This window comes from Trematomus bernacchii, unplaced genomic scaffold, assembly GCF_902827165.1.
Source record: "Trematomus bernacchii unplaced genomic scaffold, fTreBer1.1, whole genome shotgun sequence".
In the NCBI taxonomy this organism is placed as follows: domain Eukaryota; kingdom Metazoa; phylum Chordata; class Actinopteri; order Perciformes; family Nototheniidae; genus Trematomus; species Trematomus bernacchii.
The window spans coordinates 7,772,486-7,785,539 of NW_022987705.1; the positions used below are offsets into that span (position 1 = coordinate 7,772,486).

At 42.2% G+C, this 13,054-nt stretch overlaps 2 protein-coding genes across 2 annotated transcripts; one reads left to right on the forward strand and one right to left on the reverse strand.

Annotated features, from left to right (window-relative positions):
- Positions 1-95: 95 nt before the first annotated feature.
- Positions 96-3,121, reverse strand: LOC117490142 (protein ABHD15). Its single transcript, XM_034139739.1, has 3 exons — positions 2,224-3,121; positions 1,495-1,724; positions 96-892 (listed from the first exon to the last, which is right to left on the reverse strand). The coding sequence occupies exons 1-3, from the start codon at positions 2,950-2,952 to the stop codon at positions 214-216; spliced, it is 1,638 nt and encodes a 545-aa protein (XP_033995630.1). The 5' UTR covers positions 2,953-3,121; the 3' UTR covers positions 96-213.
- Positions 3,122-4,423: 1,302 nt separating this feature from the next.
- Positions 4,424-12,390, forward strand: LOC117490137 (von Willebrand factor A domain-containing protein 7-like). The gene is given in 17 exon segments (XM_034139720.1): positions 4,424-4,527; positions 4,807-5,006; positions 5,111-5,374; positions 5,622-5,715; positions 5,809-5,949; positions 6,038-6,224; positions 6,309-6,484; positions 6,763-6,875; positions 6,967-7,083; positions 7,625-7,663; positions 7,665-7,796; positions 7,884-8,016; positions 9,221-9,370; positions 10,223-10,315; positions 10,403-10,680; positions 10,783-11,076; positions 11,513-12,390. Coding segments are annotated over 16 exon segments (2,838 nt in total). The 5' UTR covers positions 4,424-4,527; positions 4,807-4,808; the 3' UTR covers positions 11,942-12,390.
- The last annotated feature ends 664 nt before the right edge of the window (positions 12,391-13,054 follow it).

Here is a 13,054-nt window from a genome sequence, read left to right on the forward strand (position 1 = left end):
ATATTGCATTTTTTTCATTCAGTCATTATATGTTATACAATGGTAATGTAATGTTAATCTGCTGTCCTTATTGTATTTTGGATGATTTACTTTTTCATTTGTTTTTAAATCTTGTATCATCATAAAACTGCAGCTTAAGAAATAACTTCAGAATAACAAGGATAAAACCCAAGGGTCTCTCTGCAGATCCCCTCCTTCCCTTTCTCTTCCTCCTCAGCGGGTGTAAGACCTCTTCCAGGTGAAGTTTCCTTCCTCTTCATCCCCACTCCTCTCTTCAGTCGGCTGTAGTCTCTGTCTCCTCATCACGTTGGCTCTCCTCCTGCGGGGGGGGGCCATGTTGCTGGTCCTGCTCCTCGGCCCAGCCTGAATATATTCCCCATCCTTCTCCTCCCCTTTCAGGAAATCAGCGACTACTCTAAAGTACTCCAGAACTGCAATATGACTCCAGTTACCTCCCTCCTCCTCCTCATTCCCAGTCCTCCCCCCCTCTGTCTCCTCTGGGCCCTCCAGAGTGAACCCACAGTGACCGCCTCTGTCTGTCAGCACTAAAAGGAAATATGGATTGCTCTGGAAAAGGGGAAGGGGCAAAGTGGAGGCCGGTGGGAGGAGAGGATCGTCCTGGCTGCAGATACAGAGCACAGGGACCCCCACCTCATCTGCATCCCTCAGAGGTTCGTTTCTCTCCCAGTAGTTGTCCCAGTCCTTGGCTGGGTAGGCCCTCTCGCCCAGGGCCCAGGCCACTGAGGGGGCCAGGACCCTCGGAGAATCAGGTCCCGAATTCAGAGAGGTTTTTGGAGGTCTAGAGCAGGACAGAGTTTCCTCAAAGTCTCTGAGGGAGGAACAGCTGAGGGCCCGATCCACATCCAGGACTCCTCTTAAGGAACTCTCATATCTTACGACCATGACGCCATGTAAAGGGGAAAAATGATAGTGTCCATATTACATTTAAACTGCTATTAAAGGTCGCCTATTATACTGTTTTTCATCAATATATTATAGGTCTCAGATATATACAAAACATGCCTCTGAAGTGTTTGGCTCCAAATACCAAACAGATCATTGCAGCATCCCATAATCCCCTCTGTTTCAGCCCTGTTTCCAAAGTGCTGATTCTCTGTCTGTTACTTTAGATGAAAATAAGGAGCCCCTCCCCACGCCCCTCTGAGAGATATTTGGTTACAAAGAACACAATGGTGCTCTAGGAGGAGATTCAGGTGATAAGGGGTGGGGGGGGTTACCTTGGTTGGTGATTGGCTAATGGTTACACAAGCCAAAAAATCGTTATGACATAAAGTGGCCAAAATCTGATCAGCTCATTTTCAGACAGGTTTTTATATAAATGGATCAGGACAAAAAGTGAGCAAATCTTTTTTCCTGAAACTTTCAGAATGTCTTTAAACAGAGGGGACACATGTTTATGTGTAAAAGACATGAAAAAGTGGATTTTGCATAATAGGTGACCTTTAATACATCTGTTAATTTTTTTTCTCTCACCTACTGAGCTGCAGTTTCCGGTGAATCAACGCCCCCCAGCGATAAACAGGAGGCATGGCTGTTTCGAACCACAGCTGTCCCCTGAGTACAGGAGAGATGGCTGCAGCCGCCTTCAGACAGGAACTGGACCCACTCTCCCCCAGGTAGGAGAGAAGAGTCCCTGAGCCGGATCCCTCACTCACTGCAACCATCACAGAGGACGGGTGGCGGCTGTGGACATAGGCCACCACCTGAAAGAAGAAGATATCCAGGAAGTCGTTACTGAAGGGTAAAATACTGTAAAACAATTGGATGAACACAATGTTAATTTTAGCCATGCTAAGAGCAACTGTGTGGCAATTTGATGGATTGCAATTAAAACAAATGTATGGACATGAATGATTCCCAGAAGACGAATCCTAATAATCATGTTGGCAACAGCATTTCAGTTTTAACACTGGTTTATGACCGAATAACAAAACTTCCAGCCCAGCTGTAATATTTATGTTTACTGATAATTAGCAGAGAAGCATGACCATTTTTTAACACTGTAGTGTGTGCGTTGTCAATTGGATTGAAAATAGGCCTGCAACTAAAATAATATGAATTCGATTATTATTGTTGACTTTTTTTATATCGATCCATCTATCTAACAAATCGTTTCATCCCAAAAGTCTTATGAACATAATTATCGAAAAACATAATGACCCAAAACTTGATTTAAAAAAAACCCTGTACTTCTTTCTGTACCTGCTCAAGATCAGCTGGGTCTCCAAACTCAGTGAGCCGTGCTGAGGTCAGCGGACAGCCCGCGGTGCCTCGAGCGTGAAACACCACCACGTAGAAGCCCTGACGCACGGCCTGGTGGCACAGCACCTTCAGGTGGGGGGTCATCCCTCCCCAGGACTCAGGGATGAGGAGGAGGACAGGAGGCGTTGTGGTGAAGCAGCCTAGCGCGTTCCCCCCGGACCCCGGCTCCTTCCTCCCCTCCCACCTCCTCCTCCCTCCAAACTCAGCCAGTCTTGTCCCCACAGCCCAGTCCAGAGCAACGATACCCCCGTCCCTCAGTAACAGATTATCTCTAATGAACTGTAATGTGTCTCCATGTTGTCCCAACAGCAGGCTGGACAGGGTCTGCAGGTGGGGGTCTCCTCTGGGCCAGGAGGCTAGTCTTGGCCTGGCCAGAGAGCCACAGTGCCGCAGCAGATATGTGGCGAGAGCAGAGGGTTTGCAGATGAGCTGCGGAGCGTCTGAGGCCGGACCGGAGCCTGACAGAATATCCTCAGTCCCTGTTCTTATGTTCCTGTCTAGTGGCAGCTCCAGGATCAGGCAAATAAGGACCCAGAGTCTCCACCCTGCAGCAGAGACAGCCAGCCTCGTCCAACAACATACCCTGGGCCAGCGGAGACCCAGAGACAGCAGCAGGAGCAGCAGTGAAGGAAACAAACAGAACAAATAATCCCATACGAATGATGCCATTGGTAAATAGAGAGATCGCAGTTTATCATACAAGTCCTGTGTTTTCTTCGTTGAGTGTTACTGTGATCTCCTCAGTAACATCTGACCCCCATATTTACAATCCTGACTTGTTGCGCCACAAATCAGTGGGACATTCATGCCCTGTAGGCTGGCTGAAGTTCAGAAAGGTTGTCTTCTTTCTACAGTTTTTGCAAACACAAAAAAGAGAACTGGGGTAATGTAAATTGTAGCCTCTCAACTCCTGCTGCTGCTCCACCTCCCTCCATAAATCATTTACTGAAAGCACAAGTTCAGACTGAGCAAACACACGCCACATAAATCTGTTCCATTAATGCTAACAGGATTTATTTGACCTTGCCTTATCTGAATTCTTTGGCATCATTACCCCAGTTCAACTGTGATTATGTTTTGGATTGTTGATACAACAGTCCTTGTTATTTTATCTTTAGACTGTTTTAATCTATCTCAATCTATTTAAAGAGGTCTTGAAGTTGCCACTGCACTCTCATCTCATTTTGAATTTGATTGAAAGAGAACATTGTTTCATTTTAGATGTACAAAACTGGGCTGACAGGGACATGTACTGCAAACGTAGGTTTCTCACACAACCTGTTATCAGAACTGAAAATGAAACTATCAAATGGTCACATCAAAACAACAAAAACTCTGTTTGCTGCCAGGATTTTTAATTGCAAAAACAAATAATAATAGAAAATAATTCCAAGAACTACAGACGCACCATACTATCTGTGCCAACCGAACCCCTCCTCAACTTGATAAACCACCTCTCCAACCAGCCAGACCGCAGATCTGATGATAACAACATTGAGTCGATCATTGTTCTTTGACCTAAGGTTAACTAGCCAACCCTTTACATATCTCTTCATCAGACTACCTCACGTCTTTTGGTAGATTCGATTTTCAGATTTGCTCTCTTCCAAGTACGTTTTGCAATCGCTGTACAGCAGTTTCACTCTGGAAAAATACAATTGTATTATATCTTATAAGAAGAAGATATGAAAAACTTCTCCAGGATTTAGTTTTCAGACCCAATGCGTAAACGTGAGCCACTTTAAAAAAAAGTTGGTACCGCGACCCTCTTCGCATGAGGAGATGTCCCCATCCTTGTAACAAGTCAATGATAATGGGGTTCAGCACGCCATATGACAAGTTGTTCTTTGTTAAACTGTTTGTGAGTTGCATTTAAAATGATGCCACTGCAAAAATGAATAGAAAAAAGGCAGAGACTCAAGCTACTTTTCTTAGCATTTGAAAAATAGCATTTAAAAAGTAATTTAAAGTGTTTTCAACTGTTAAGTGATGAGGTCAGAGGAAAGGCAGTATCATCCTCTATCAGTCATTCCACGGCAGCACATACCCTGCTGCCGGGTACACCCAGTGCCACAACTCAATTCTCTGTGGAAAACTTCTACTTAATCAAAACATAACAGTGGTGTTATGTTTCTGAAGCAACAGGTCAGACCAGTCATGCAGTGATGGACTCCTCCCCGGATAACAACCATTATAAATTAAGTTTCACAACTGCTAGTTTACAAGAGGACCTCAAGACCTAAGGTACAGTAACATCATACATGTTTGTTAAATAAGGACCACACTTTTGTGTCAATTGACTAGAAAAAAACAAATGTTGAATCCATTTTATGTGAAGTTTTTGTTGAAAGTGAAATAATGATGTGTTAGCTGCTATTCTTTTAGTGCTGCAGGGAACTCCTGTTTGGTTGTGTTTAAAAAACAGGAACAAATTATGTATTTGGTTTATTTTCTGATTTAACATGTTTTTTGTGTTTATCTATATAATAAACAATACAATACATGTGCTTTTTTTTTGCGTAGTGATGTTTGGATTGGCAGCTTTGTGGTTCCTGCTTCTGCAGACTGGAGCTTTCGGGTTTGATATATACTTTTTCGGTGTAGGCCTTTGGTCCAGCTCTTCAGAAACTCATGAGGACATCACTCAGAGAGCCATCCTCAATGCCACCGTGCAGGCGTGTCGCGCTCTGGCCCGGGCGGAGGGCAAAGACTTCACTTTCCCTGTAAGGAATAAATTCTACCTAAATACATTTTAATTTGAATGTTGACCATTGCCTGTATTGTTCATTATCATTATGCCTTATTAATTGTGTGTGTTTGTCCACAGCCTTTGACTGCCGAGTCTGTTGTTGCCTGTGAAGCGTCAAAATCATCCAAGAGCTTCAGCAAAGCTATCAAATTAATCCAAAAAAAGAATCGACAAACAGATGAACGTTATTTCTATTCAGCACCTCATCACTTTGACGATGAACAGTTCTTGGAGGGGAGGAGACTCATCACAGAAGGATTGTCCGTTGTGAAGGCCAGCAACAAGCGTGAAAACTTTGAGGCAGCAAGAGAGAAACTGGGGAGAATCTTACACACTTTACAGGTCATTTCTTTATTTGTTTGTTTCCCATTACAGTTTTTGACATTTTCAATCAATTTAATCAATTTCCATCAGCTAATTTCCTTTTAAAATCATATAAACTGACACCTATTTAAACCTGCAACGTTTTAAAGGGGACATCTTTAAAGTACATTAATGAAGACTTCTGAAAAAAATCATCTTGGTATTTAAAGATATAGACTTTAGATAATAGATGCAATATTTAACTTCTTTCCTTTTTAAATAATAGGATTTCTACAGTCATAGTAACTGGGTGGAAATGGGAAACAAACTCCCAAACTCTAACCTGTTCAGGGAAGGGACCAGCATCGGAAACATAGCAGGTAAAAAATATCATGTCAGCGTTTGTCTCCACAAGAAAAGAAACAGATAAGTGACAAGAAAAAAGAAAACTGACAGATTGTTCTTTCTCAAAGCCAAAGACAGAGCAACCTGTCGCAACTGTGACGGCAAGGACTGCAGGAACAACATTTTGGAAGATATCCTACAGGAAAAAATACTTATTTCGGGATATTTTGCTTTAAACTTGCCTTTAATTAGTTCTTCCAAACCAGAAGGTAAAGGATGTAACACCTGCCTCCATCCTGGTTATTTTCCAAAGAAGATAGAAGAAGTGTTCTCTTATCTGTTTCTATTACTGAACAGGAAAGTGCAGCCATGGAGGTTATTGGGATAAAACACGCAAGACTGAACCTAAAGGTGGGATTAACAAAGACAAAGTTGGCTCCGACCATGGACACCTCCACATGACAGCAGCAAATATGGCTGTAGCTGCCACCAGTGAGCTACTGGAGGACATTCGATGGGCTGCTGGGGACAAAACCTTCCTCCAGTAAGAAACCCATTCTGCATGTTGCAGTTAGTGTAAAACTGCAAATGGCATTTTCTCTTATCTCTTTGTTCCTTCTTCCCTCAGGTTGATGGGAATCAACAAAGGATCCAGTAAAGCTCTTTGTTTTGTGATCGACACGACAGGAAGCATGAGCGATGACATCGATGCAGTGCGGGCCGTCACTTCCTCTATAATCAACAGTAAAGTGGGAACAAAAGATGAGCCCTCACTCTACATTCTTGTTCCTTTCAACGATCCAGGTATTGTTATGCCCCAGACTTTTCAATCTTGTCTAGTAGTTTGTTTTGAGAAAAGGGTTATTTGTACCATTAAATTATAACGTGTGGGACTGCGGCATAGCTCACCTGGTTGAGCTGGTGGCTCATGTACTGGACATACTTTAATGTTGGAGTGTTGTTCACATAATATGTCAATAATAAAGAAAGAACATATATCTGTAAACCAGAAAGTATCCAACAAACAAGCAGAAGAGGAATATTAAAATCATGTATTAATCCTTTTTTCACCTGAACCCCAGATTTTGGGCCACTGCTGAAGACTACAGACCCAAATGTCTTCAAGAATGCGATTAATTCACTAAGAGCAGAAGGAGGAGGAGATAGTCCAGAAATGAGTCTTTCAGGGCTTCAGGTGCTGAGATGTTTATGAGACTACTTCATATATGGTCAACTTTTCATAATAAGATAAAACATTTTAAGAAAACTTCTGTATGCTCCTACAGCTGGCTTTAACTGGGGCTCCTCCTGAGTCTGAGATCTTCCTCTTCACGGATGCTCCTGCTAAAGACACACACCTGAAAAGCACAGTGATCGCACTCATAGAGCGCACCAAGTCTGTGGTAAGTATATCTACTATTGAGGGCAAAGAAACGCTTGAGAACAGTGGTTTTCAAACGTTTCAATAATGTAACCCCTGACCAACCCAAAACATGTTGGTAGATAAAAAGAAAAAATATTTAAAAAGAGACACATACACTAGAAAAACATAAAAGTTTAGATACAAGTAAGGTCGTAGTTAGGCTCAACAGTGCATTAGGTTAAATGCTAGAGTCAGCATGTTAACAGGATTAGCCGTAGGTAATGTTTGATATTAATGCCGGTTATACTATGCAGGTATGGATATGATAAGTACACAATATCACAACTTTCAAATACTTCTACAGTGGATTAAATGTATTACATTTTACATATAGAAATGAATTATTTGGTCCAAATAAGGCTGTAACATTGTGGGCGAAATTATAAGATAGGCCTGCTGAAATAAAATGCATCGCAATAATAAACCTATGAGGTTTTTGCGATTTGGTTTCCTTGAACTCTAAGCTCCTCCCAGTTGGCTTTACACCTCCAACTTTCCTTGATATTTCTGTCTCTGTTTAGGTGAACTTCATGACAACTAAAGTACTGCGATCCCGTCGGTGACAGCAGGGTCTCAGACGCCGCGCTGTACAGAGACCTGGCTCAGGTGTCAGGGGGTCTGGCTATAGAAGTGACCAAGGCTGAGCTCCCTGCGGCCACCAGCATCATCACACAGTCCTCCACCTCCTCTCTGGTACCAACACTCTCACTCGCCGTCACAAACACTGCTTTCTAGTCTATAAAGATTCAGTTGTGTCTTCAGTTTCCTTTCCCTTTCTAGGTGACTCTTCTACAAGCAAACAGAAATCCAGGGAAGGCAGACAATTTCACCTTCTCAGTTGATGAGTCAGTACGAAACGTCACAGTTTACATCACCGGGACCTCCACCACCTTTACTCTCACAAATCCCTCAGGTGATACTGTTACAGATCATAAGCAAATTATTTTAAAGTTGCACAAAACATGGTGTTAAGCAGAATCTGTGTCTTGGCATACAAAACGTAATTTCCTGACTTCGGCACAATCTGGTGGTAGTAATAAATATGGAACTGCAGTAGACAATGATCTTTACCTGTTTTAATCTATCTCAATCTATTTAAAGAGGTCTTGAAGTTGCCACTGCTCTCTCATCTCGAATTTGATTGAAAGAGAACATTGTTCATTTTGTCCGGATGTACAAAACTGGGCTGACAGGGACATGCACTGCAAACGTAGGTTTCTCACACAACCTGTTATCAGAACTGAAAATGAAACTATCAAATGGTCACGTCAAAACAACAAAAACTCTGTTTGCTGCCAGGATTTTTAATTGCAAAAACAAATAATAGAAAAGAATTCCAAGAACTACAGACGCACCATACTATCTGTGCCAACCGAACCCCTCCTCAACTTGATAAACCACCTCTCTCTGATCCAACCAGCCAGACCGCAGATCTGATGATAACATCGAGTCGATCATTGTTCTTTGACCTAAGGTTATGCTGCCAAGTGATATAACTAGTTTACACGGCATGATGAATCTTTCCTTTTTGCTTTCATCAACAACAACAAAGCAAAGAAGCTTCAGCATCCATATTGGTATTGGACAAATTGTTCATCTCAAAATTGGTATTGCCAGAGAATTTTTCAATAGGTGCATTCCGAAACTAAACGATATTTGTAATGGCCAATCCGTGCTTAGCACAGAAGTCCCAACAACTAGCCAACCCTTTGCATATCTCTTCATCAGACTACCTCACGTCTTTTGGTAGATTCGATTTTCAGATTTGCACTCGTCCAAGTACGTTTTGCAATCGCTGTAGAGCAGTTTCACTCTGGAAAAATACAATTGTATTATATCTTATATTCAGAAGATATGAAAAACTTCTCCAGGATTTAGTTTTCAGACCCAATGCGTAAACGTGAGCCACTTTTAAAAAAAGTTGGTACCGTGACCCTTTTCGGACGAGGTAACAAGTCAATGATAATGGGGTTCAGCACAATCTGGTGGTAGTAATAAATATGGAACTGCAGTAGACAATGATGCACACTACTTTTGAAAAATGGAAAGGCTTGGTTCACTTTTCTTTTGCTTTTTAACACATGTCCTTCATTTCTCGTAATGAATTTTTCCTTTAGGTGTGTCTCAGGAAAGCACAAACAACAGAGGACCGTTGATCACTGCCTCCCAGTCAGTGGGAAACTTCCAGACTCTGCAGCTAGAAGCTGAAACTGGACTTTGGGAAATAAAGTTTGTGTCAACAAATCCATACATTCTGAAGGTTGTAGATAAGAACTCTTTCACTGTGGTTGAATTGTGAATAAATACTCATCTTTTTAGGTATAACTATCCTTGTGGCGTTGTGAAGCTGACCGTTGAGCGGCCCGACCAAGTAAGGAGGCAGAGGCAGGAATCCCAAATATAACCCGGTGTGGGCCTTTATTAAAAATCATGAACACATGACACACAGCCTCAATCTGCTGTTTCTGTGAGCACAGTCACCAGCCACAAAGATCTCCCACACCAAACAGGAAACACAGAGCCTAAATAACCACATGTGCAATCAAGCCAACAAGACACAGGTGAGGGGGGAGGAGACAACACAGGGCACCAGGTGAACATAATCAGGAGCAACAGACAAAACGGGAGGGGGAACACTTTCCAAACACAAACATATAACTGAACAGAATAACACACATACAAACCCAACTAAACACAGTCAGCACTGGTACAATTAATGCCACTTAACGCTATGATTTCCACACCCTCACATATTATTTGCACCCTAATTACTCTCAACCGCTGTCATTCTACACCAGCAAACACTTTCGGCGCTCTCGGTAACTCCCCTATGTTTTCAAGGCGGGGCCGAGGACCCGACCAGCATCTGCCAGACGACATTTCAATTAATACGGTTTAATCAGTTAATAAATACTATCTCAATAATTAGTATAAATTATATAAAATGTGCAAATATGCAATGCCAAACGGTACTGTGCAATCACGCTAATAAAGTGCAAACTGTTCACTAAAGTGCTGAGTTACAAGGCCCCGAAGCCGTCAGTCCACAGTGACGAAGTTACCTTCGTCACAGGCGTCTTTGATTGATTCTCTTTTATTTTGTAACTATTCATTTGCAGGTGTGAGTGCCATTGACTTCCTGTTTGACTTTTTGGAGGTATCGCAGGGTCCACTTGGAGGTCTTGAGATTATAGACAATCGTCCAAGAGCTGGTAAAGGAAACACAGTTTTGTGATATGCCAAAGTAATCCCTTCCCCTAACGTTATACATCTCAATGGATTTTCTTCTTGTTATGAAGGTGTCAATGGTAGCCTCCTGGTGACAGTAACAGGGAGCGACACCGCCGTGGTGACAGAAGTCATATTGGTCGAATCGTCCGGGTTAAGGCAGGTTATTGGCAGCGTGGAGGCTAAGGGTGGAGGAAACTACTTGGCTCGGTTCGATAGGATACCAGCAGAGGAGTTTGTGGTGCTCGTCAAGGGGCAGAACAACAATGGTTCCTCCAGAGCGATTTTAGTGGGCTTCCAGAGGCAGTCCACCACCAGCATCAGAGCCTCTACTGTCACCGTTAGATCTGTAAGTTCAATGCATCCAACGAAAAACCTATGCCTTTTATTGCTTCATTTTTTTAAATACATAGGCTACTTCTGCTACTGACTGTTTTACTTCTGTTTTTAGCCTGATACAGCTGGTGTCTTGGAACCAGGAACGCCGCTCTCTGTTTCCTTCTCTGTGGCGACAAGCGGAGCAGGAGGAACCTTCAGCATCCAAGCTACGAACGACCAAAATTTCGATTCATCTTTCTCGTCCAGTTTAATCGTGGAAACTGGAAGCACTGCTAACGGGGCAGTGAACATCACGGCCCCCTCCAACACCCCCTCTGGCACCGACGTCACTCTGACCATTGAGGCCGAGGCTCCAGGAGGCGCCGGCGCCAATTATGTTGTGCTGCGTTTCACCGTCCTCACACCGGTAACACATCACATTACAATAAATGCAAAGGCACTAAATTATCATGCTATTTCCAGGGTCATACATGTATTTTTTTCTCTCCTTGAAGATGTTTAATAGCTACATTTTAAAAGAACATCTCATGTTTAATCTCTGTCTCTTTAACCCTCCTGAAAAAGCTCAGTCTGCTCTGATTGGTCAGTTCTTCCTTTTCCTTCCTTACTAATCTGTGAATATCTTCACAATCATTGCAGCGGAGGGCTGGCTGTAACACAGCAGCAGCATTTCTATTTATATATTGTATAGTTGTGACACCAAAACCTCATATTATTAGTCCTGAATTGAGCATGTTTATACTTTTGCAGGATTTATACAGCACGTATGAAAATATCATTTCACTATTGGGTTTATTTGTTGAAATAAATCATCTGTCTTTATCCACTTTTTCTCCTCACAGGTGACTGATTTCGCTCCGCCGGTGTGTCAGAATGTCAGCCTGCAGGCCAACTGCTCCGATTCCTGCAGCTTGTCGATGTGGGAGCTCTCTGTCCAGGTGACTGATGGGGAAGGAGGGTCCGGCGTTGACCGCGTTAGTCTCAGACAGGGCAACGGGACTTTGAACACCAGCCTGGCTGCTGGAAACATAACGATGGTTTCATACGATGCTTCTTGCTGTTCGCCGGATGTGGAGCTAGTGGTTGTGGATGAAGTGGGTAATGTGGCCACCTGTTTCTACAGCATCACAAGAACCGTGGTCGTCACAGCAACCACCCAAAGCCCAAAGGTTCCGACAGCAGCCCCTGTTGTGTCTTTGTCCTCCAGAGCGGTGCCCTCTTTCCTGCTTTGCTTTTGCATCACCATCCTGGGGCTTAATTTGCCATTTTAAATGGGGATCAACTGATCATTAACTTGTTTCGAGGGGGAAGGGTCTTACTTTAAAATGTTCTTCTGGCTTCGAAAAATCAACTATAAACTTGGGTGATGTGCTGTAAAACTACTTTATGAAAATTAAACTACATAACGCATGTGCTGTATGTATTATAGGATCTTGGTGTCAAAAACCTTCTTTAAAAGCTTAATGGGGTTGTGAATGATTCAGCCATATGAACATGTAAATGTTATTATTTTACCTAAATCAAGGAGAATTTGTTTATAATGTGAGTACTACTGCTGATATTGAGATTTAGTATGGTATTGTTGATTTAATGATTGCTTTTATTTGATTAATAACATCAGTTTTATATATATATATATTATATAAGTAAAGTGTTGCTTTTAAACAGCTGATTAAAAAATATCAAGGATGATACAATAAAACAAAAAAAGTGATGTTGACCACTGTGATCATTTTGGGAGAAATATTACTGGATAGTGGAAACAGTCAGAGGAAAGAAATGTGATCTGGTACTGTCATGACAAAAACGGGAAAGGATACAGTGTAAAGAGTAAATCAAAGTATTTATAACAATAAATAAAGCAAACTAATACTAAAGATAAAGCTACCATAAGAAATGTGTGTGAGTCAGTAACATCAGTTGCGTAGCTGTGAATGTGTGTGGATCATATACTGTGAGGTGTTGGATGCAAAACTCAAATGCAATACCAAATGAAACTTAAAACCGGTAGCTGCTCTCAGGAAAGGGGTCAGGCCAAAGAGAGAGAGGCTCTGGAACAGGGCTCTTAATCAGGCACACTCACAATCTGTGTTACCTTCAGGGACAAAAAGGAAAACAGGTAACAACCAAAAGACCTAAGGGGTTGGTCAAGTCAGTCACAATGTAGTTCTGCATGTATTAACTACCTGTGGGTCCAGCATCAATCTTAAGAATGCAGCATCTTCTGATTATTTACAATACATCCATTAAATATCATCAATGGTGAATGTAAAAAATCTAAAACACACGTCGTAAACTGCAGCAGGGAATAAACATAGAAGTATAAAATCATTCACTAGAGCTCCCTCCAGTGGAGGAACACTTCAAATAAGGAATGTGTTTAA